Genomic DNA, 24,172 nt, shown 5'->3' with positions numbered 1-24,172 from the left:
GGGGGGTGACACGCCCTGAACATATCTGTAGAAAGATAATCCAGGTGGCAGAGTGAAGTATGGACTGAAGTGGGAAGAGGCAGAAGGTTGGGAGGTCAGAAAGGAGGCTGATGCAGTAATCCAGTCGGGATAGGATGAGTGATTGTACTAACGTGGTAGTGGTTTGGATGGAGTGGACAGGATGGATCTTGGCGATGTTGTGAAGGCGAGACTGGCAGGATTTGGTGACAGACTGGATATGCAGGGTGAATGAGAAAGCGGTGTCAAGGATGACACCAAGGTTATGGGCTTGTGAGATGGGAAAGATGGTTGTGCTATTTACATGACAGGAAAGTTTGGAAGAGGACACGGTTGGGAAGGAAGATAAGGAGCTCTGTCTTGGATGTGATGAGTTTTAAATGGTGGGAGGACATCCAAGTGGAGCTGTCCTGAAGGCAGGAGGAAATGCAAGCCTGGAGGGAGGGAGAGAGATCAGGGGAGGAGATATAGATTTGGGTGTCATCCACCCATTCTGCCACAGTACTAAGTGTTTGGGAGAGTACAGTGTAACAGAACTGGTAGACTTGTTCCTGCCCACACCGAGCTTGCAGTCTAAAGGAGGAGATGGGCATCAGTATAAATAAATGAATTATGGATATGTACATAAGTGCTGAGGGAGGAGTGAATAAAGGCTGCAAATCCAAGTGCAAGGTGACAAAAGGGAGTGGGAGAAAAGGAAATGAGGGCTTAGTTGAGGAAAGTTAAGGTTTTGAAGGTGGGGAGAGTGATCATCAATTATTGAGCATTTACTGTGTGTGGAACACTGTACTAAGCGCTTGGGAGAGTACGGTTCAACAGAATTGGTATACATATTCCATGCTCACAGAATGGTAGACACATTCCATGCTCACGAAATCGTGAAGGGTGTGGACAGAGCAAACCTGGAATTGTTCACGAAATCCCATAGCACCAGGATGAGAGGACAGCCGTTAAAATTTGAGGTTATTTTCCAAACAAATGAAACCCTTTTTCACACAGATAGTGGTAAGCATTTGAAATTTACCACAAAAAGCTGGGCAGGCCAAACCTATTTGTTGGTTCAAGAAAGGCTTGGATAGATCCATGGTCGAGCAGTCCATAATGGGTTACTAGAGGAAAGTTAGGACTATAGAAGGGAAGACTTGGGGATAGGTTTCATCCCTAGACACCCTTAACATAAGGAAGCTGCTTTTGCTTATGGACAGAAAAACAACTGGCTAAGGGAGAAAATCCAGGAGGTGACTGAAGGAAGGGTTTTCTCTCTTCCATGTTCCATGGGCTATGTTGCCAACACTATACTGGACCCAGAAAGAAGAATGAGATACAATAAGTTTGTGTTCTTGGGGGACAGGAATCACTTCTTATACTCTAAATGGAGGGGTGATGCAAAACTTCATTTTAACCAGTTTCAACTCCACTGCCTTTACAAGTAGCAAAATGGACAGGTTTGAGTCACCACCCCTTCCCGCCCCTCCTACCTGTTGAAAGAGCTTGGGGACTGATTGGAAGAAGGGGAAGAAGGCAAGAGCCTGGATGTCTGTACTTTCTCTCTCCTGAATCATTTCTGATCCGGGTTTGGCTTTCTTTACGTTAAACTCTAGCAGGGACATCACAAACATTTGCTCCATATGCTTGGGCACTCCATCCTGGATACCATTCCTACCCAACCTTTCATTTTATCACAGTAATTTAATCAAGTGGTGTCTGAAATCAGTAACTCCCGTACTCTGTGCTAGAGGCTTTTTTAAGTGGTAGGAGAAATGGAAGAAAAACAAGTGAGATCATGATGGCAAGAGGAAATCTACATGTCCTCCCCTGAAGGACGCCTCCACCCGGATGTCTGCCCGCAACCTAAAATTCAACATGTCTAAAACTGAGCTCCTCATCTTCCCTTCCAAACCCTGTCCTCTCCCTGACTTCCCTGTCACTGTGGATGGCACTACCATCCTTCCCGTCTCACAGACCCGCAACCTTGGTGTCATCTTTGACTCTGCTCTCTCATTCACCCCACACATCCAATCCGTCATCAACACCTGCCAGGCTCACCTTCACAATATCGCCAAGATCCGTCCTTTCCTCTCCATCCAAACTGCTACTGTGCTGATACGAGCTCTCATAATATCCTGACTGGATTATTGTGTCAGCCTCCTCTCTGATCTCCCTTCCTCCTGTCTCTCCCCACTCAAGTCTATTCTTCATTCCGCTGCCCGGATCATCTTCCTACAGAAATGCTCTGGGCATGTCACTCCCCTCCTCAAAAACCTCCAGGGGTTGCCTATCAACCTCCGCATGAAACAAAAACTCCTCACTCTTGGCTTCAAAGCTCTCCTCCATCACCCTTCCTACCTCACCTCCCTTCTCTCTTTCTACTGCCCACCCCGTACACTTTGCTCTTCTGCCGCTCACCTCCTCACGGTACCCCGTTCGTGCCTGTGCTGCCGTCAACCCCTGGCCCACGTTCTACTGCTGTCCTGGAATGCCCTCCCTCCTCACATCCGCCAAACTAACTCTCTTCCCCTCTTCAAAGCCCTAACAAGAGCTCATCTCCTCCAGGAGGCCTTCCCAGACTAAGCCCCCCTTTCCCTCCGCTCCTCCTCCCCTCCCCATCCCCTACCCCCCCCGCCTTCTGCTCTTCCCCCTTCCCCTCCCCTCAACACTGTGCATATTTGTATATATCATTTATTACCCTATTTATTTTGTTAATGATGTGTACATCTCTATTATTCTGTTTATCTTGATGATGTTTTATTTTGTTTTGTTCTGTTTTGCTTTGCTGTCCGTCTCCACCGTTTAGACTGTGAGCCCATTACTGGGCAGGGATTGTTTCTATATGTTGCCGAATTGTACATTCCGAGCACTTAGTACAGTGCTCTGCACATAGTAAGTGCTCAATAAATACCACTGAATGAAGAGGAAGGGGGGAGAATGAATAAGAGAGGTATCAATGTTTCAACATATGGATGAAAAATGCACTATTCTTGGGACTAAACAATGAGTGTATTTTAGATTTAAGGAATTTAAACTATATAGGGTACCAAATATGATCTAATCTTCTTCCTACAAAAACGTTCAGGACATGTCACCGCTCCACCCCCCTCAAAAATCTCCAGTGGTTACCCATCCACCTCCATATCAAACAAAAACTCCTCACCATTGGCTTTAAAGCACTCCATCACTTCACCCCCTCCTACCTCACCTCGCTTCTCTCCTTCTACAACCCAACGCACATACTTCGCTCCTCTAGTGCTGACCTTCTCCCTGTGCCTCAATCTTGCCTGTCTGCCTGCCGACCCCTGGCCCACATCCTGCCTCTGGCCTGGAATGCTCTCCCTCATATCCAACAATTACTCTCCTTATTGAAGGCACATCTCCTCCAAGAGGCCTTCCCTGACTAAGCCCTCCTTTCTTCTTCTCCCACTCCCTTCTGCATCACCCTGACTTGCTCCCTTTATTCACCCCCCACCCACCCCCACAGTACTTCTGTACATATCTGTAGCGTATTTATGTATATGTATTTATGTCTCCCTCTCTAGGCTGTATGTTGTGGGCAGGGAATGTGTCTGTTATATTGTTATGGTGTACTCTCCCAAGTGCTTAGTACAGTGCTCTGCCCACAGTAAGTGCTTAATAAATACAGTCGAATGAACGAACGATTACGTCATAACCTACAGGATCTGGAGTATACTTAGTGCATAATCTGTTATATCTTTGACAGACATGTAAATGTGTATATTTTATATTATACCTGGACTTCTCAAATATCCATAGGTATGCCTCTGTGCTAGACTGTGGGTTTCCAGTATTTGTGGATTTTTGATCTATGGATGTTTGATCTTCTGAAATGGGTAAAAGAGATGAAAAACACTTTATACTATGCAAATAATAGCCACCCCACCCCCACCCCCAATCCACTATAGCTTCTACAGAGGAAAATTGCCATCTAAAGGGGATATCTTCCATCCCCCTATCTCAGGAAGAATGGAACAAATAGTAGTAGTAGTAGTAGTATTTATTAAGTTGCTTACTGTATGCAAAACGTTCTAAGCTCTGGGAAAGACTATATGGGTGAGAATTAGACAGGGCCTCTGGTCTTCAGGGGGTTTACAGTGGGCGAAGATAGATGACTATATTATTGTTGAAGTACTCTGGGTTTTCCGTGATGTGCTAGGGACCCAGGACAGTTTGAATCTCATTGGGTCAGGCCGAGAGATTTCGGCAGAGGCCGCTGGGCCAAAGCTCTTGGCTTAGAGGGGACTGATCACAGGTTAATGCAGGCAGGCAGGCGGCAGGCAGATCCTCCGAGGGCTGGGTACAGGCGACTCAGGAGAGGGAGCACTTTCTTTCGGAAGGGAAACCGGGGCAGCACGTGCCCTGCCGAAGTGTCGTCTTCTCTCACCTCGCAACCTGCGGTTTGGCTATCCGCTCACTGTGTCTGGTCTTTTTCTGCCAGCCCGGAGGAGAGGAAAGGAGAGCTATTGCGACCTCTGTCTGTCCGCGTTTGTCTTACCGGAGTCCCAAACTTCCCCATCCCTGTCCACGGGTCCCTCACCTCTATTGGCCGAAAAGGTAGATGCCCAAATCCTGTGTCTATCTCTTTAAATCTCCCCGTGCTCAGCGAGCACCATTCACAATTCGCGGGCGTGTGTTAGCTCCCAAAGAGGGAGTGTGAGTGGAAGAAGAGAAGGTGGGGGCGGGGGCTCGGGGGGTATAAGAGAGAGGCGACTGTCCCTTTAAATCTCGGCTTGCTTGGCTGCCGCTAGCCCCCCTTGGTTTTCCCTGCTGCCTTCAATCCCTGACTGAGCAAAAAAGGGCTTCCTCTGCAGGAAAGGAAGGGAAATGTCTGGGAGCTGGGGGGAGGAGGAGGAGGAAAGCCGGGGCCGGCGGAGCTCGGCGATCAGAGGGAGACGTGGGGAGCCGATCGCAGCTCTGCGCTAGAATGGGGCTTGGGGAAGGAGCATAGGTTCAAGTAGTCACCTCCACAGCCAAAGAGTCCCTGCTGACCCCCTCCGCCCCCCACCATCCGCGCAACCTTTTGCGCGCCCAACTGCCTCCCACATCCACCCCCCCTTGATTCACACTCAACTTCTCGTCGTCGTCGTCCCCCCCTCCCCGCCCCCGGCCCCGCTGGCTCGGGGGTGCCTTCCTTGACTGGCCTGGGATCCAGAGGGTGGATTTGTGTGTGTGCGTGTGTGTGCGCGCGCGTGTGTGTGTGTGCAAGGGGGGTGTGGGGGGCAGAGATTGAGAGAGCTAGAAAGCAAGAGAGAAGACCCAGTAGGACGATGATCTGAGAAGAGGGCGAGAGTCCAGAGGAGAGTTGTGTATCCGCTCTTTGGAAGATGAACAACGCAGGTAGGTGTGTCCGGGGATCAGGGGCGCGTAGCCGGAGGGAAACGGTGGGTAGAAGGGAAGGAGGGAACGGACCGGGCGGAGGGAAGCTGCCGTGCGGCTGCCTCTGGGGCAGAGCCGAGCGAGTGAAGTTGCAGTTCCATCTTCCCCCAAACCCCGTTTTTGTAGTAAGCCGGGTCAGCGGCTCCCGGGGAGAAAGGGGACTTGGACTCCCGCGAGCGGAAAATCGCGACGGCGCGGGGTTGCGGGGTGCGCGGGGGGAGGAAGCATCCCGTAGGGGGAGAGACGGGAGCCCGGGAACTTTTCAGTTTCGAGAGATCAGGGAGAAGGGAGCGGCAGGGTGGGAGAAACGTAGCCCGAGGAGGGTAGGGATGAGACATCTTAAATCGCCGCTTTAAACCAACATAAAAAGATAAACAAGCCCGGCCCCAGGGAGGGGCTCTCCAAGCGGAGCAACTGGTGAGCTCTGGGAGACGAGCCGGAAAGTTGACATCTAGGCTTCCTGGGGACTTAGGGGGTTTGGGGGCGCCCGCACAGAGATAGAGCCGTCGGACCCTAACAGCGGGACGTCCAGCCTGGGGGAAGGAGGGAGCTGGGGGCTGCTGCTCTCGGAGCGCCCCTCCAATGTAGTACCCGCTGGCACCGCGGGCTACGGATCGCCCAGCCCGGTTTGGCGGCTGCAGTTTATTTTGCCGTTTGACTTTGTTGAGCGGATTTGCGATCTCGGTTTGGAGCGCGGAATTGGGTGGTGGGGAGGTGGTTGGGGAGAGCGGCGGCTCCAGCTCTGCCCGCCCCGGGACTGGTCGTGGAGTTAGCTGAATATCCAGACAGCTGGAGCCCGCGATTTGGGAGTTTGGGGCGGAATAGCGAAAATCAATGAATCGGAGCTACCCCTAGCTCATTTATTAGGGGCGGAGGGTCGTCGGTGTCGAACAACCGATGTCGCCAAGGTGTGCGTCCCATCACCACTTTTTAAAGGGCGGAGTTTTAAGTGCCAGATAGAGAAGGGCTTAAATTCGACACGGATTTGGTGCTTCTCTCACTCTCGAATCCTGACCGCGGGGGTCCCGCCGCCGGAGTCGGGGCCCAGAATGAACCTGGCCGGCAGGGGGCAGCAGCGCCACCCCTCGGGAAGGAGGGGCCGCGCGGGGGCGGGGGCGGGGCGGGACACGGGGCTCAGCCTAGGGAATAAGAAGCAGGGCTCTCAGCATTCCCTCACCACCTCTTCCCTTATCCTGCTCCCCCATCCTGCACCCCTGTCCCCTCTCCCACCACCCCTCCATCCTCACCTGCTGCCTTCCAGGCCGCACCGAGTGCTGGAACTCGGACCTTTCCCACAGTGGCTCTCCATGCTCACCCCCCAACCTTGGGCCTTTGCCCCAACTCTTCCCATTGACTACCGCGAGGAATGACATTAGGATTTTATTCAATAACATTTCTGCTACCTCCCACCCTGCTGTTTTTGGCTTTGGGCCCCTTTTGTCTCTCCTCTGGTGACTTCATGTGAAAGGGACACAGTTGCAGTTCAACAACCAGGACCCCACACACTGGCCAAGAAACCACACCTCAACCCCTTACTTTTCAGGGATGTGGATGGGTCCACAGCCCCCCGGAGCTTGGGCAGGGCCAGGACCCTGAAGGGTTTCCTCCCCACCTCCACTCACCCTACTGGAAGAGGCCTCACCCCTAAAGAACATCTTGTGGCTTTATTTCTCTCAAACCTAAATGTCCTCCCTTGCCGATGTCCCCCTGAAGTTCTCTCCTGGAGGCATTAATGATTTTGCAGCACCAGAGGAACGTTACCATTAAATCACTCCCTGCATCTCCATCGCCTTTAAGGCGTATTCCCTAAAGAAGTGAAAAATATACATTTTTTTTAAATTGTAGGAGTAAATATTCTCTATTCTGGACTGCACATCACTCAAGGAACAAGAAGCCTCCATTTTCTCTATCTTGGAACCGTATCCTGCTGCTGCCATTTTTTTTCTTTAATGCAAAAAAAATCACATTGCATTGGGAGCTTAATGCAGGCTGATGACAAAAAGCAGGACTGAGCCCAGAGATTATGACAAAGGAAATGTTGCTGGAGTTTAAGGGCTGGGGTCTTGGGTGTTTTCAGGATCAATCAGAACAGGGTTTAGTTTATCTCCGTGTATTGGAATATCAGCCTTTTTCATTATATACCATGTGTTCCAATAACATGGGGTTCATGCATCCTTCTGAATATTTCTGGGGCCCCGGGGCGAGAGGAAAGAGGGCAACTTAATTAGCACCATTTCTCAAAGAAGCTCAACATCAAAAGATCTGGCTCATGACCTTAGTAAAACCCTAAAACTGAACCCAGAGCCCTGACTTTGGGTCTGCCATTTAAACCCAGGGACCGTATTCTGCCCTGTTAGCAACATCCATGGGATGGGTTCATTTTTTTTCTTTCCTATGGTAAAACTCAGTTTAAAACATTGGTGAGAGAGTTTCCAACTTTCCCCACAAGTTCATTTGTGGAGCAGCTCAGATGATGGGCCAGATGCATGTGGAGTTCCCTTCTGTAAGACCATGGGAAGGGTGTGCCAAAGTTACTCACAGGTTGAGGGTAATGACAAGAAATACTGATCGGACAGTGGCAGTAAATGGACAGTGGTCAAGGAGACTGCAACCATCATTCATTCATTCAATCGTATTTATTGAGCGCTCACTGTGTGCAGAACACTCTAAGTGCCTTGTCTTGGTGACAAAGTAACAATTTCTTAGAAATACTAAATTAGAACCCATTAAGCTTTCATTAAGTATTTTCCATATTTTATGTTCAATCTAGAACAATGATTGGGTTAATTATATCTTAATTATAAAACATGTCTTGCTTGAACTTATAGTCTCATGATAATGAAAGCTCAATGAAAATCATATTGAAAGATGAAGAGAAGAATAATTCATTTTTAACATTTGTGTGTGAGTTCTTTGGGACCCAGAGTTATGATAAATTGCAGTTCATTTAGATTCTGAACTTTTACTGCAGGTAATATGGGACTTGATGTTGTTTCTTTCGTGCATTTTGCGTTTCTTTCAACTTTAGAAAAGCAGTGAGTTCTGACAGTTCTTGAGACTCAATTTAAATGGGGAGTTAGTGAGGGGGACTGAACCAACGGCGTGACAGCTGTGACATGGCAGAGGTGGGGGAAGGTGGGAGAGCAAGGGTCTGGGGGAGTTTGGCGGGGGGTGGGGGGAGGTGAGGGGCATTAGGTAAAATGGTGCAACCTATAGGTCTGTGTGACCACGTGTCCCACACTAGGCAGGACAGTCTTGAATCTGGGGCAGAGAGGTCCATCCCTACCACCCAACGATCCCCAGGTGGAGCCCATTAAGTCCTACTTTCAGTCAGAGACATGGGAAGGGGACCCAGCAACTACAGCCATCACGCTGAAGGGGCAGGAAGATGGAGGAGTAGAGAAAGAGGTCTCCCAATCTCATTTTCCTCTTCCTCTCCAGCACCAACCATCAACCATTGTTACCTCCACTGCCAAACTGTAGCTAAACTAGCCCTTTCCAGGCTGTCGCTTAGCAGTTTCTGGCACCGCTGCTGTGATGCATTTCCGGCTATACTAGAAAGCTCCAGAATTCAGGATCCTTTTCCAGGTCACCACTGCCACTCCCATGTAATCAGAGGGGAGGGGCGCCCAGAGCCAAGGGGGTGCGGGGGTGCAAGTCCAAACAATTGCTCTTGCCACACCCTGTAAGAACAAAGTTAAGCAACTCAAAAGGGAAGTTGTGGGAGCCGGGCTGCACCACAGGTACAATTCCCAGTTAGAAAGGATGGTTCAGGAGCTGTGTCCTGTCTGGTTATCTTCTATTCACCCCAGTACTTAGTACTGTGTGCTTGGCTCACAGTAAAAACTGAATACATGCTTACTGGGAAGGAGTGGAAAGAGCACGGGCCTGAGAGTCAGAGGACCTGGGTTCTAATCCTGGCCCTACCACTTGTCTGCTCTGAATTTGGGCAAATCACTTAACTTCTCTGTGCCTCAGTTCCCTCATCTGTAAAATGGGGATTGAGACTGTGAGTCCCACTTGGGACAGGAACTGTGTCCAACCTGATTTGCTTGTATCTTCCCCAGCAGAGTGCCTGGCACATGGTAAACATTTAACAAACACCATAACTGTTATGGTTCACTGTTCCATAGTATTGATTGACCACCTCTGTGTGCGGAGCATGTACTAGACATTTGGGGGCATATAGTAAAAATAGAAGACCTGGTCCCTGCCCTCAGAGATCTTATTTTAATGAGGGAAATAGGTTTATACATATATATATATATATATATATATATATGCTATATAGCAAACTGGCATATAGCAAGTGCTTAAAAAATACAATCAATCAATCCACAAAATACTCAAGAAGCCTCACCTCTAGAATCTCCATCCAGTGGTCTGGGATCCTGGGAATTTGCCCGTCTTGCTGGCTGAAGGTGATTCAGTCCTGGAAAATATTATCCCCATTTGATAGATGGGCAAAACAGGAACAGGGAGTTTGTGACTCACAGAAGTAGCCAAAATGAGAAAGCGAACAGTAAGGTGTCAAGACCAGCCCAACTGTCCATTGATTCCAGCAATATCTTGGAGTTACCCACGATATGAAACTAACAGTGAGGTTCGACTTGGGGAGGAAAAAAGCAGAGCTGAGTCAAAAAGTGAAACAGCTATGGTTTTGAGGCAACTTCCAGGGTGGATATAGCAGAGAAAGCCTGTGAGGGAGAGGGACTCTCCTAAATCAACCATACAAATCCCTGAGTATTTGCTAACCCCTAGGACCACCTTGGAGATTCAGATTAGCTTGAGGGCAGCCAGAATTGTGGGCAGGGATCATCAAATGACTCCATTGCAGTTGGGGGCAGGTGTGGTCAGGGAATGCCTCCCCAGCCCAACTGGCAACAAAGGAGCACCTCTAGGTTCTGGTCGGGTTTGCTGATATTTGGTGGCCACTTCTGGGCTTTTCATCTCATAAATCGTGCAGAAACAAGGAGAAGATTCACCCTCAGAGGTAATTGATGGGTCAGAGATCAGTTCCTTTGAGAGGAGCTGGAGTTTTTCAGAATGGAGGAAAGGGGGCTGAGGGTGGACTCATCTGTGGTCTTCAGTATGCGCAGGGTTATTATGAGAGAGAGTCCATCTCCACTTACCAGGGGAAGTGGGATTAGCCTTCAGAAATAATTTAGATCTGTTATCGAGCACTGATGGATTTTCCCATTCATCCAATGAGGTCCATGATGTAAGGTGATGATGAAGATGATGATAATAATAATAAATTGTGGTACTTGTTAAGCGCTTACTATTTGCCAAGCACTGTTCTAAGTGTTGGGGTAGATACAAGATAATCAGGTTGGGCACGGTTCCTGTCCCACATGGGGCCCACAGTCTTAATTCCCATTTTACAGATGAGGGAACTGAGGCACAGAGAAGTGAAGCGATTTACTCGAGGTCACACAGCAGACACCTGGCTGAGCCGGAATTAGAACCCAGGACCTTCTTATTCCTAGGTGCGTGCTCTATCCACAAGGCCACACTGCAGGAGGGGGCAAATGTTGCCACCTTTGCCCTGGACTGTTTGATGACCTACTTGGTAGAACCCAGGACTCGGAGTCAGGAGACTTGGGTTCTAGTCCCAGCTCTGCTGCTGGCTTGCTGTGGGACTTTGGGCAAGTCATTTCACCTCTCTGAGCCTCAGTTTCCTCATCTGTAAAATGGGGAGAAGCTAGATTGTGAGCCCTTTGTGATCCCTCCCCTTCTAGACAAGACTGTAAGCTCATTGCAGGAAGGGAATGTGTCTACCAACTCTTTTGTACTCTACTCTGCCAAGCGCTTAGAATAGTGGTATTCACACTGTAACAGCTCAACAAATGTCACTGATTGATTGACAGTGGCTGTATCTGATTTTATAATCTGTATCCACCCCAGCGCTTAGCACATAGTGTTTAATAAATATGGTAATTATCATTATCAGGATTTTTTGTTATCTTGGCCTGCAGCTGCACCTGAGTACACTGCACTCAGGGAAGCTATAGACTGTACAACAAAGGAGCACCTCTAGGTACTGGTCATGTTTCACAGTTCCATAGTATTGATTGGCCACCTCTGTGTGCAGAGCATGTACTAGACATTTGGGAACATATAGTAAAAATAGAAGACCTGATCTCTGCCCTCAGAGATCTTAGTTTAATGAGGGAAATAGGTTTACAAATGGTACAGATAGAATAGGAGGAAAGATGATTAAACAAATGACTGTAGTGCAGAGATTTATCTATTTACTGTGTGTATATATATCTATATAGAGAGAGATATAGAGATATAGAGATATAGAGATGTGTGTGTGTATCCGCCGAGGTTGCCTATCTAGACATAATTCCTAAGGGTGGTTTTTGGAATGACATGACCCAGGGTGGAGGAAATTAATTAGGGAGAACTTCATGAAGGAGGTAGGACTTTAAGAGGACTTGCTGCGGGGAGGTCTGCTTACCTATAAATAGCAGGACTATAGTCTTCTGCTGCTCAGAGGCAGAACATCCTGATGGCAAGTGCTGTGAAATCCTAGAATGGGTCTCCAAAAGAGAATGAAGAATCTCCTTCCCAGGGGTCTGAAATCTAGGAAGGCCCTACTGGGGTCTCTGGTGGCTCATGTGTCATCCTGCCTGAAGGCTGGAAGATCGACTATGGCTTTATAATGTCATTCTGACACTCCCTGGCTGATGGCCATTTGACCACTTGCCCAGGGCCAGGAACAGTTTCACTGCCAGGCGGAAGGGAGGGTGGGCTTCAACAGCATTGTAAGCTGCTAAGTGTTTTGTACTTCTCCCCAAATCTGTGTGCAGTGTGCAAGTCCGGCAGAGTGGTTGGATGCCCATTCTGAATTTGATTAATGCAGCAGGACCTCAAGGGACCTTTGGAAGGGCAGGCCTTGACAAGTCTATTCTTAGTATCTCTGGTTTGGCTGTGGCCATGAGCCCAGTTCAATAGGTCATTCTGGGAGCTGTAGTTGTTGAGTCAGCCTTCTGGGCAGCTGGGATTGTCTATCTACATCACTGATGGTGTTGAAAATGCGGATATTTTCCTTTTGCCCTTGTCTAGCCAGAGGGCACTGTTTTAGAGACAAGAACTTCGGTCCTTGCCTTGGCACTGCCATTGACTCACTCTTTGACCTTGGGTAATGTACTTGAGTGGTCAGTTTCCCCATCTAACAGTGACTCACCTTTCTGCCTCAACTCTCAGAGATGCTTTGAGCTTCTCAGAATCATGGTGCCAAATTCAGATTCAATTCTCAATTCGACTCTTTCATATTTTTAGGGGCCTGTAAGCTCAGGTTTATGGGATTCGGGAACATAGTGGTGATTTAACATACTTTTGCCCTTGCGGAATTATAGAGCGGAATTTATATGCCCTTCAAAACATGCCCTTGTTTTTTCCACAGCTGGGTTTGGGAAGCCTGAAATTAGTACCCTGACACTGTACCTTTATCTTGTGAAATAACAACTCAGACACCCAGCTAACTTTCCTTACAAGCACATCACCCTCAGATCAATAGGACGACTTTTCCGTGAAAAATGGGTTTAAAGGAGGGATAGGGGGAGTTTATGAGACGACACCCATTTTTCATGGCCCTATATTTCCACTTCTCTTGCCGTCCACGAAAGGCTATCTGTTAAACACAGATGAAAAATGAGGTTTCCCCGCTCAGAATAATTTTACACAAATGGTTAATATCTGACATTGCATGCCTGAATCTAATATAAAGTAACCCATGATACAGGATTCTCCTGACCCTGAATCCTGCCTGCCAGGTTGTGCTGGGAACGATTCTCGTTCATTGCCTTTTGAAAGGCCTTTGAATCCTTCTTATTTTAAAGTTTTCTTTAGTTGCTATTCTACACAGTCATAAGACAAGCCCAACAGGTTTCTTCCTAGTACAGGCATTCCTCAACTTAAGATGTTTCGACTTAAGGTGAATGGCACTTGCAAAGTTTCTGAATTTACATCCTGTTTCAGCTTGACAGTGCATTGGTTTTGATTTTACAACCCTAGCCTCTTTTATGGTTTTTAGCTCAAGATGTGGGCAGTAGAGGGGGGCTCCCGGTAGCCACAGGAAAATTAGAGAATAATTTCAAAGCTGCAATAGGAGGGAAGGAAAAGGAGGGAAAGTTTAGAGGTGGCAGGAGGGGCAAGCAAAGTGGGAGAAACTGAGGGGAAGGAGTTGTGAGGAGATTATCTGATCACCGGGCTGAGCCACTGGGGAAGGGGAAAGGAAAGACTCATGTCTATTTTATTTGCTTTTATAACATTCCCCTCTCCTAAGAAAACCCTCCCTTGGCCCCACAGCTCCCTCCAGTTATCGCCCTGTCTCCCTCCTGCCATTCCTCTCCAAACTCCTTGAGCGAGCTGTCTATACCCACCGCTTCAAGTTCCTCTTCTCCAGTTCTCTCCTTGACCCTCTCCAGTCTGGCTTCCGTCCCCTTCACTCCACAGAATCCACATTCTCAAAGGTCACCAGTGATCTTCTTGCCAAATCCAATGGCCTCCACTCCATCCTAATCCTCCTCAACCTCTCGGCTGTCTTTAACGCTGTCTATCACTCCCTGCTGGAAGCATTATCCAACTTCGGCTTCACTGACACTCTCCTCTCCTGGTTCTCCTATCTTTCTCTGGCTGCTCATTTTCACTCTCTTTCCAGGCTCCTCCTCTGCCTCCCATCCCCTAACTGTGGATGTCCCTCAAGGTTCAGTTCTGGGTCCCCTTCTTTTCTCCATCTACAACCACTCCCTTGGAGAACCTATTCGCTCACACGGCTTCAACTACCACCTCTATGCTGATGATGCCCAAATCTACATCTCCAGCCCTGATCTCTCTCTCCCACTCTGAGGTCTCACATTTCCTATTGCCTTCAAGACAGTAGATGCTCTACTGGATGCCCTCCTGTCACCTCAAATTTAATGTGGCTAAAACTGAACTCCTTATCTTCCCACCCAAACCCTGTCCTCCTGCTCACTTTCCCATCACTGTTGGTGGCACCACCATCCTTCCTGTATCACAGCCCATAAGCCTGGCATTATCCTTGACTCCTCCCTCTCGTTCAACCCATATATTCAAGCCATCACTAAATCCTGTCAGTTCTACCTTCCCAACGTCGCCAAAATCCATCCCTTCCTCTCCACCTAAGCTGCTGCCACATTAGTGCAAACACTTATCCTCTCTCACCTTGATTATTGTATCAGCCTCCTTGCCGACCTCCCTGCCTCCTATGTCTCCCCACTCCAGTCCGTATTCCGTTCTCCCACCTGGTTCACTTTCCTTCAAAGACATTCAGACCGTGTAGGTTTCCCCACTCCTCAAGAAACTCCAGTGGTTGCCCATCTACCTCTGCATGAAACAGAAACTCCTCACCATTGGCTTTAAAGCATTCAATCACCTTGTCCCCTCCTACCTCACCTCGCTACTCTCCTACTACAACCCAGTCCGCACACTTCATTCCTCTAATACTAACCTTCTCACTGTACCTCGATCTCGTCCATCTCACTGCCGACCTCTTGCCCACATTCTACCTCTGGCCTGTAACACCCTCCCTCCTTATATCACAGAGATAACTGCTCTCCCCCACTTCAAAGCCTTAATGAAGGCACTTCTCCTCTAAGAAGCCTTCCCTGACTAAGCCCTCCTACTTAAGGAGTAAGTCCTCTCCTACTCCCTTTTGCATCACCCTGACTTTCTCCATTCATCCTTCTCCCATCCCCACAGCACATATTATATATATATATATATATATCTGTAATTTATTTATTTATGTATGTATATTATTGTCTGTCTCCCCCTCTAGACTGTGAGCTCGTTGTGGGCAGCGAATGTGTCTGTTGTTACATTGTACTCTCCCAAGCACTTAGCACAGTGCTTTGCAAACGGTAACTGCCCAGTAAATAAGATTGAATGAGTGAATGAATTTCCGACAAAGTGACAAGTAAATGATAATTGTGATATTTATTAAGTGCTTTCTATGTGGTAAGCACTGTACTAAGTGCTGAGATAGAGACAAGCTAATCAGGTCAAACACAGTTCCTGTCCCCTCGGGGCTCCCAATCTAAAGAGGCGGGAGAACAGGCATTGAATCCCCATTTTACCAATGACGAAACTGAGGAATCTGTCTTGCTCAAATTCACAGAGCAGGAAAGCGGTAGAGCAAATTAGGTCAACTACTTCCCTGAAAGTCAGCTATCCCATCGTGGAACCTCGGACTCATTATAATTACCTGGATGTAGCAACAATCTATAATCGATTGAGTATACAACTCTGAACAATTTTGATGAAAATGAGTTCTTCAGCCTTTGTTCAGGAACCAAGCCACCATTTATGACATTGTTCCTAGGAGAAACCTGGGGTGACTTACAATGTTTTGACTTAAAATGCGGTTTTCAGGAACAAATTATGTAATAATTCCTAAAATGGACTGTAACTCAAAGCATATTTCATGATATTCTCGTCCGTAACATCCCTATGAGGGAGGAGTGGGAGTCATATTCCTCATTAACAGGAGGGGAAACTGAGGCACAGTCTGGTATTAAATGACAAGCAATTAAAGAGGTGGTAGATTCGGGATTAAAGCTCATGCCATCATCAGCTCACCTTTCCTCCCACTAGGTTCAGGTGCTCTTTCTCTTGAGCTGCCTCCCTTGTGTATTGGTCTCTTGTTTACCTCTATGTTCCCAGTCTGGAAATTTGCCAGGACCTGCTGTAGAAAAGATTTATTGAGGCTGCCTTAAAAACTTTTTTCACTCTGCCATTGTTATTTTTGACCCGGGGTTTTGCAGCCCTCTGTCCAAAGGCAGGGATAGCCAACAGAGAAAATGCCTTAGCTTCTTGAGTATTTTAAATTCCTAAAAGAGAAGCAGTGTGGCTCGGTGGAAAGAGCCCGGGCTTGGGAGTCAGAGGTCATGGGTTAGAATCCCGGCTCTGCCATTTGGCAGCTGTGTGACCGTGGGCAAGTCACTTAACTTCTCTGTGCTTCAGTTCCCTCATCTGTAAAATGGGGATTAAGACTGTGAGCCTCATGTGGGACAACCTGATTACCCTGTATCTCCCCGAGCACTTAGAACAGTGCTCTGCACATAGCCCTTAACAAATAACAACATTATTATTATTATTATAAAAATAGCAGCAGTTCTTAAACTTGAATTGCTTTCTGCAATGTATATTCTCCCTGGCTTTTCCCCAACCCCCTTTTTAGAGGTATTAAACGTGGTTTGGTTGATAAAACCTGAAATGGTTCTATGGTAACACAGTGTGGCTGCACTGGGAACCACTGCCCTCTAGAAAGGTGGTCAATGAATGTGATGCAGATTGAGGCCAGAGCAAAGCTTGCTCGATCAGTAATGGTTTTGCTGGTGTGAACTTTAGCCTGGGCCTGATTGGTGGTGAGCTATGAGAAGAAAACTTCTTTCTGGAAGTTAAGGGCTGCTCTTGAGAAGGCAAACACATTTCTGGGGCCTTGGATGCATGGGTGAATCCTTAATACACAGAAAGATGGTCCTGGTTTTGTGTGGGGTGGGATCAGTCTATGGGTATTTTTTTTCAGGGTAGGAGGATTCCAGTGGCCAAAATTCATGCCTGGATACTATGCAGGAGAGAGAGCAGGGTTGGACAAAATCAATCCATAAAACAGTTGGTGGTATTGAGCTCTTACTTTGTGCAGAACACTGTACTTAGCACTTGGGAAAGTACAAAATAACAGAGCCGTAGACATATTCTGTGCCCACAGAGAGTCTACAGTCCAGAGTAGATGACAGACCTTAATCGAAATTAATTACAGATATGTACATAAATGCTGTGGGGCTGAGGGGTGGGGTGAATATCAAATGCCTAATTGGTACAGATCCAAAAAGAATGGCTGATGGTCTCATTTCTTTCCTCAGTCATTCTTTCTTTTCATACTTAAACATAAGGGTGCTACAAGCTATGAGCCTGGTGAAACAGCAGAATGGGGAAAGATAAATTTAGTGCAAAACAACACTTTTGGATAGAGTGACCAGGTGGGTGGGCTAGTCATGTTTTGAGGGGATTCAGTCCTGCTACCTGAAAGGCCTAAGATGAACTCCAGTACGGTTCCACTTTAGGTCAGAATTTGTCCTCAGCAGCCCCTCCTCTTCCACGGAAGCGATAGCTACTGCTGCCTACTGCACCATCACCCTTAAGCTGGCCATTCTGGGCCATGGATAGAAGTTGTCAACACAGTTAGAATCAATCATAACATCCAGCTGTGCCAGAACCTGTTAACTACAGCCTTGAAGGACCAGATTTGATGTGGCTGCAATGGTGATTATTGTTATTAGTAATAATAATTGTGGTATTTGTTCAGCACCTTCTATGTGCCAAGGCACTGTATTGAGCGCTGGGGTACACACAAAATAATTGGGTTGGACACACTCCTGTCCCACATACACGGTTTTATGGCCGTTGACTGCCCACTGCTGCCTGCCATCACATGCCCCTCCCTGCCAATTTGGTGGTGGCAGAGCTTTTGGCTCCGTAGGAGCCAAGTGGTGGTATTTGTCACACCAGGGGTAGCAGAGGTGGAGGAGGGAAGTTCCTACTCCATCCCACCCCTATCGCTCCCTCTTCTCCCCTACCTTTCCCTTCTCCATATGTTTTCTTCCTCTCCTCTTAACTTCTTTTCTTTTCCCTTCTCTCCCTGTCTCTTTTCCCATCCCATCTCACTGCCTCACCTTTCTGGCCCTACTCACTTTTGACCTCCCCTCTAACAACTGCCAATGAGCAATCAGAAATCTGGTCATTTTACTTTTGTGTATTCGGGCAAAGGGAAATGGAGAGTTTGACCACCTAATTTGAGCATTTAAGCACACGTCCCATCAGGATTTTCTAGCCCAAAGAACTCCTTTTTATTCTCAATAGCCAATTCTGGTTTTTTGTTTTGTTTTGCTTTTAACTCAAGTGCTATCTGATTAATTAGCTCAACAATCTTGTCTATTGTAAGCCCAGCCTAGCTCACCTAAGCTCTATGATGCCCGGTATGGCTAGTATGCCTACTCGGTGGCTTGCCCTGAAGAAGCAATGTTCATTCCAACTGTGTTGTATTTCCAACTGTGAAGTCCTTTGTTTTCTTCAGACAGCTTCCTTGCTTTATTATAACTGCTCACTGAGCAGTTAGCCTTGCCTTAATAAAGACATTTTAATGCTTTGCTCAATGTTTGTTTTTAAAGCCACTCTTGAAATAAAAGAGAATCTTTCCCAGCACAATGCATTCCCACAATCCTTTGATAATCAGGACAATCACATACTTGGCCTGCTCCTGCTTCCACTGGGGACCCCGCCAGTGAAACAGGATTCTGCTGGGCGTCTCAAAGTTCTCTTCATCTTTTCTATGCATAACACTATCACATTTGTTGTGTGCATTTCGAGATCCACCGTTTTTTGCTGGTACAAAAAGGATGTACTTTTCCTTAAAGGAAAGGCATTCTGGCCAATGATTGCCAGGTCTTCTACTCCCATTATTTGTTTGAGGTTCCCAATCTTCCACTGGTGCTGCTGTTTGTTCTCCTTCCCTTTAGGTCCATCGTGCCTTCCAGAGGGACAGTATGTACTTCTGTGGAGTACATCTTAATCAGCTACAATCTAGAGAATACTCAGGTGGTGTCTACATGCAATATTGCTTGCTGCCAAGTGGCTGTTGCGGTTCCAGTCTTATTTCCAAACCAACAGAAAGGGGATTGGTGATTAGTATTTTGTTGCACTTTGGCACAGTTCACCTTGAGAATGCCAGGCTAGGCTCATAGAGGCAAGGCATTACATCCATGGCAGCTTCCTTATGGTAGGTGCCTTCTGAATAGCCCAGGAGATTACACGATTGGCAGCTGTTGTCCTTATTGCCAGCCAGGGGTTCTGAGATCATCCAGGATGGCAATGAGGTTGGGAGGCAGGGATGGAGCATCAGAAAGCCTAAAGTGCTCCGTCAGTCAAAGCAACGTTGAGAAATTAAGGTTCCTGGGGTCGACGGGGAGATGAGACTAGTAGGATATACCTCACTAACAGAGAATTGTGTCTAACACTTTAAAGCCCATCAGTGCTATATGGGCTGTGCCATCGCACTTGTCCTATGTGGAGTTGTACCTAGAAGGGAGCTTTCTATTATTTCTATTATTATTGTTATTAATAATGATAATAATATTGATGACGGTGATGATGGTAGCATTATTCCTCAGTCCTTATCAACTCCCATACCCATTACCTGCACCAGCTGTTTCAGACATTTAGCTCCCTCCTCAAACCTCCTGGTCTCCTCCCCACACCTCCCACATCTTGCTTGTAAAAGACCTGGTCGCCTAAGTTTATTGATAAAATTGGAACCATCAGGCAGGACTTCCCTAAAATCTCCCCTCCTCCTCTGCAGTCCCTTCCTCCTCCTGTCCCATCTTTGACTTTCCCATCTTTCCCAGCAGAACCTCAAGAGGACCTCTCCCACCTCCTCTCAAAATCTACCCCTTCCAACTGCACCTCTGACCCTATCCCTTCACACCTTATCGAAACACTTTCCCCCTCCTTTTTTCCCTCCCTGACCTCCTTCTTCAACCATTCACTTTCCAGTGATTCTTCCCAACTGCTTTTAAATATGCTCATGTGTCCCCATCCTAAAAAAAAAAAACCAAAACCTTCTCTTGACCCCCATGACTCCCTCTAGTTATCGCCCTATCTCCACCCTACCATTCCTCTTCAAACTCCTTGAGTGAGTTGTCTACAATCTCAGTCTCCACTTCCTCTCCTTGACCCCCTCCGTTCTGGCTTCCACCCTCTTCATTCCATAGAAACCACCCTCTCTAAGGTCATCAATGACCTTTTTGCCAAATCTGACAGCCTCTACTCCATCCTAATTCTCCTCGACTTCTCACCTGCCTTTGACACTGTGGATCACCCCCTTCTCCCAGAAACCTTAGCTAACTTTGACTAAGGTTGAACCGACAAGATTTGGTGACAGATTGAATATGTGGGTTGAATGAGAGTGATGGGTCGAGGATAATGTCCAGGTTACGGGCTTGTGAGATACAGAGGATAATGGTGATGTCTACAGTTTAGAGAAAGACAGGGTAGGACAGTGTTTGGGTGGGAGAATGAGGAGTTCTGTTTTGGACATGTTTAAGTTTGAGGTGTTGGCAGGACATACAGGCAGATGACCTGAAGGCAGGAGGAAACTCGAGACTTCAGAGAAGAAGAAAAGTAAGGGCTGGAGAGGTAGACTTGGGAATCACCAACATAGTATTGGTAAATGAAACTCTGGGAGTGAATGAGTTCTCCAAGGGCATGGGTGTAGATGGAAAATAAAAGAGGACGCAGAACTGAGCCTCAAGGGACCCCTTCAGTTAGGGGGTGGGAGGCAGAGGAGGAGCCGGTGAAAGAGACAGAGAATAAGCTGTACTCTACTCTGATTCTAGTACCCTGATTCTATTTAGTTGCCATTGTTTTTATGAGATGTTCTTCCCCTTGACTCTATTTATTGCCATTGTTCTTGTCTGTCCGTCTCCCCCGATTAGACTGTAAGCCCGTCAAACGGCAGGGACTGTCTCTATCTGTTGCCGACTTGTTCATCCCAAGCGCTTAGTACAGTGCTCTGCACATAGTAAGCGCTCAATAAATACTATTGAATGAATGAATGAATGAATGTTCCCCTTAAGCACTTTGATGCTCACCAGCTCCATGCTACTTACATTAATATTCTTATACTATATTATTTCCCCAGCACTAATCTATTTTAATGTCCATCTCCCCCTGTAGACTGTAAGCTCCCTGTGGGCAGGGATGGTGTCCGCCAACTCTGTGTATTGTATTTTCAAGTGCTTAGTACAGTGTTCTGCCCACAGTAAGCACTCAATAAATACCATTGACTGATTGATAATAATAACTGTGGTACTTGTTAAGCACCCACTATGGGTCAGGTACTGGGGTAGATGTAGTCAGGCACAGTCTTCGTTGCATGTGAGTCTCACAGACTAGAGGAGAAGGAGAACAGGTATTTAATCCCCATTTTGCAAATAAGGACACAGAGGCACAGTCCAGCTGGCCCCCGCACATGGAAGGGGGAAGGGGAAGCCAGGAGAGTCACTCCATGGTGCCCCTCCCTGAGGGAAGTGTATTTACTTAGCTGAGTCAGTCAGAGTGAGAGGATTGGGGGAGAAAGTAGGGGCACGGGGTAGTTGAAGAAGACCCATGGCCATCTTGGAGGTGGGAGGGTGCGAGCTGTGTTCCCGGGCAAGCAGGGAGAGGTAATGCTGTGACCCTGAACAGATGACACAGGGCACAGGGGGAGATCAGAGATGATCCCGGGTGAGGGTCAGGAAATCCTGGAGGTTTAGGATCCAGAGTTAGGACTCCGGAGGAATGAGGTTCTGATAGGAATGAAGGATACTGAGAGCCCCTTCTTCTTAAGGACATGGAGAGGGCGAGACTGGAACCTAGGATACTTCGAGAGAAGAGGGGGAAGGAGCAGGGGAGTGTGAATCCTCAGGATGCCTCCAGGGAAGTACAGAAGGTCTGGGGCGGGCAGGGGAAATTAGATTTAGGAAAAGATGGTTTGAACCAGAATTGTTTTCATGGTTACCAAATTAAGAAAATATTAAACATTCTTGAGATCTCAGATCTTGGCATCTTGCTTGCGATAGGGGATGGAGGAGAAGATCCTGCTGATGGGGAGACATGTGGACGTGGGGACCCGCAGGAGGGAAAGGGAGTGCTTTCTCTGTGAGTTTCCTGTAGTCAGACTCGATAGGAGAGTGGAAGGCAAGTCCCTGATGACCCCTTCGCCTCTAAGGAGATACCTTCGCTTCAGTTGAATGATGTTGGCAACAGTAGGGGTACAGGGACTTGAGGTGCACTGAGCAGAGATGATCCCCAAACCAGTCTGGAGGGCTTTAGGACCCAGTAATGTCTGACTGGGGCTCAAAGAACTGACTCCAGGGGCTCCTCTGGCCAGAATTTAGGGCTGAGAACCCCCGGTAATGTCACAACAGAGAAGTGAAGTGACACATCCAAGGTCACACAGCAGACAAGTGACAGAGCCGTGATTAGAAACCAGGTCCTCTGACTTCCAGGCCCGTGCTTGTTCCACTTAGGCCTCACTGCTTCCCTGTTAGGACTCGACGATGCCAGGTCCCGCTGTAGACTTAATCACTGTGTGCCTGCCACTGGACTTGATACTGTACAGACTCCCTTATTCCAATAGCCCTGGCTGAGTTTGGGCCAGCGTGATCCAGGGCTGTCCGGGCCATATCCAGGCCAAGGACCAGACCCACACTAGCCTCCAAGGCTGAGGGACATTCACTCAAGGGAATTCTTCTCAGTGTCCAATTTCCTTTCCAAACAGTGAGCTCACCTGCTGGCCTTCCTGCGTTTTGTAGTCTAATTTGGAGGGAGGCTCCTGGGTGGCTTATTTCAGAGAGTCACAGGACTGGGGGTAGTGGGGGAGTACCTTTTCCCTTGTCACAGCAGCCTTCACATGCCATATTCAACAAAAATAATAATAATAATAACTGTGGTATTAAGTGCTTACTCTCTTCCAAACACCATACTAAGCACTGGGGTAGATAAAAGGTAATCAGGTCCTACATGGGGCTCACAGTCTAAGTAAGAGGGAGGACAGGTATTGAATCCCCAATTTGCAGATGAGGAAACTGAGGCACAGAGAAGTTAAGTGACTTGCCCGAGGTCACACAGCAGGTAAGTGGCAAAGCCAGGATAAGAACCCAGGTCCTCTGACTCTGAGGCCTGTGCTCTTTCCACTAGGTGACACTGCTTTGGTGTCTTCTGGTGGCACAAGGAAGATATGACAGAGAATCATTGACAGGGACTCAGAAATGAGCTGGTCACCTGATTCAGAGAGAGTCCTTCAAGTGTTCATGCTTTGGAAGCCACTAAGATTAATGTTTTCTGAATCCCTGTCCAGGATGTGCTCAAATGATCTTTTGAGCCAATTCCTCACATATTATATTGGCGTTAGCAACAGCCTTGTGCTTCTCAGATTCATTCCTGGACTCTGCTTTGATATTGTTGTCCCTTTTTTATGATATTTATTTACGTGTCAAGCACTGTTCTAAGTACTGGGGTAGATAGAAGTTAATCAGGTCAAACACATTCTCTGGCCCACATGGTGCTCACAGCCTAAATAGGAGGGAGAACAGGTATTGAATCCCTATTTTGTAGTTGAGGAAACTGAGGCACAGAGAAGTTAAGTGACTTGCCTCAGGTCAGACAGCAGGCAAGTGGTAGAGCTGGGATTAGACCCAGGTCCCCTGACTCCCAGGCGCATGCTCTATCCACTAATAATAATAATAATGATGTTGGCATTTGTTAAGCACTTACTATGTGCAGAGCACTGTTCTAAGCGCTGGGGTAGATACAGGGTAATCAGGTTGGCCCACGTGAGGCTCACAGTTAATCCCCATTTTACAGATGAGGTAACTGAGGCACAGAGAAGTGAAGTGACTTGCCCACAGTCCCACAGCTGACAAGTGGCAGAGCCGGCATTCGAACCCATGACCTCTGACTCCCAAGCCCGGGCTCTTTCCCCTGAGCCACGCTGCTTCTCTCCACTAGACCGCACTGCTTAAATGATACTGTCATTTAAGACTATCTGGATTTATATTGGCCCAGCTCTTCTAGGCTTTCAAATCCAGTACCTTTTCTGCAAGTCTCAGGGAGAGGGGAGGAGGGCATAGCTAACTCCATGAGGTACACCTACACACACTCATCCCTAGAATTATCTTCTAAGACACATAAATCT

The 24,172-nt window shown here is 47.6% G+C and overlaps 1 protein-coding gene across 5 annotated transcripts in view; it reads left to right on the top strand.

Annotated features, from left to right (window-relative positions):
• Positions 1 to 24,172, top strand: part of FGD5 (FYVE, RhoGEF and PH domain containing 5) — a 188,507-nt gene that overhangs the window by 16,013 nt on the left and 148,322 nt on the right. For 4 of the 5 annotated variants that reach the window (XR_005659489.1, XM_039910176.1, XM_039910177.1 and 1 more), the window contains exon 1: positions 4,790 to 5,367. The exons of the other annotated variant lie outside the window; for it this stretch is intronic. Coding sequence is in view for 3 of the 4 variants with exons in the window: in XM_039910176.1 (XP_039766110.1) it covers positions 5,355 to 5,367 (13 nt within the window). In the remaining variant the exon portion in view is untranslated. Of the gene's footprint in view, positions 1 to 4,789; positions 5,368 to 24,172 lie in introns of those variants that run through there. 5 annotated transcript variants of the gene reach the window in all.

Source organism: Ornithorhynchus anatinus, chromosome X1 (genome assembly GCF_004115215.2).
Source record: "Ornithorhynchus anatinus isolate Pmale09 chromosome X1, mOrnAna1.pri.v4, whole genome shotgun sequence".
Lineage (NCBI taxonomy): Eukaryota > Metazoa > Chordata > Mammalia > Monotremata > Ornithorhynchidae > Ornithorhynchus > Ornithorhynchus anatinus.
Note: the sequence above shows the minus strand (reverse complement) of the source record. Positions and strands in the feature narration are given on the sequence as shown.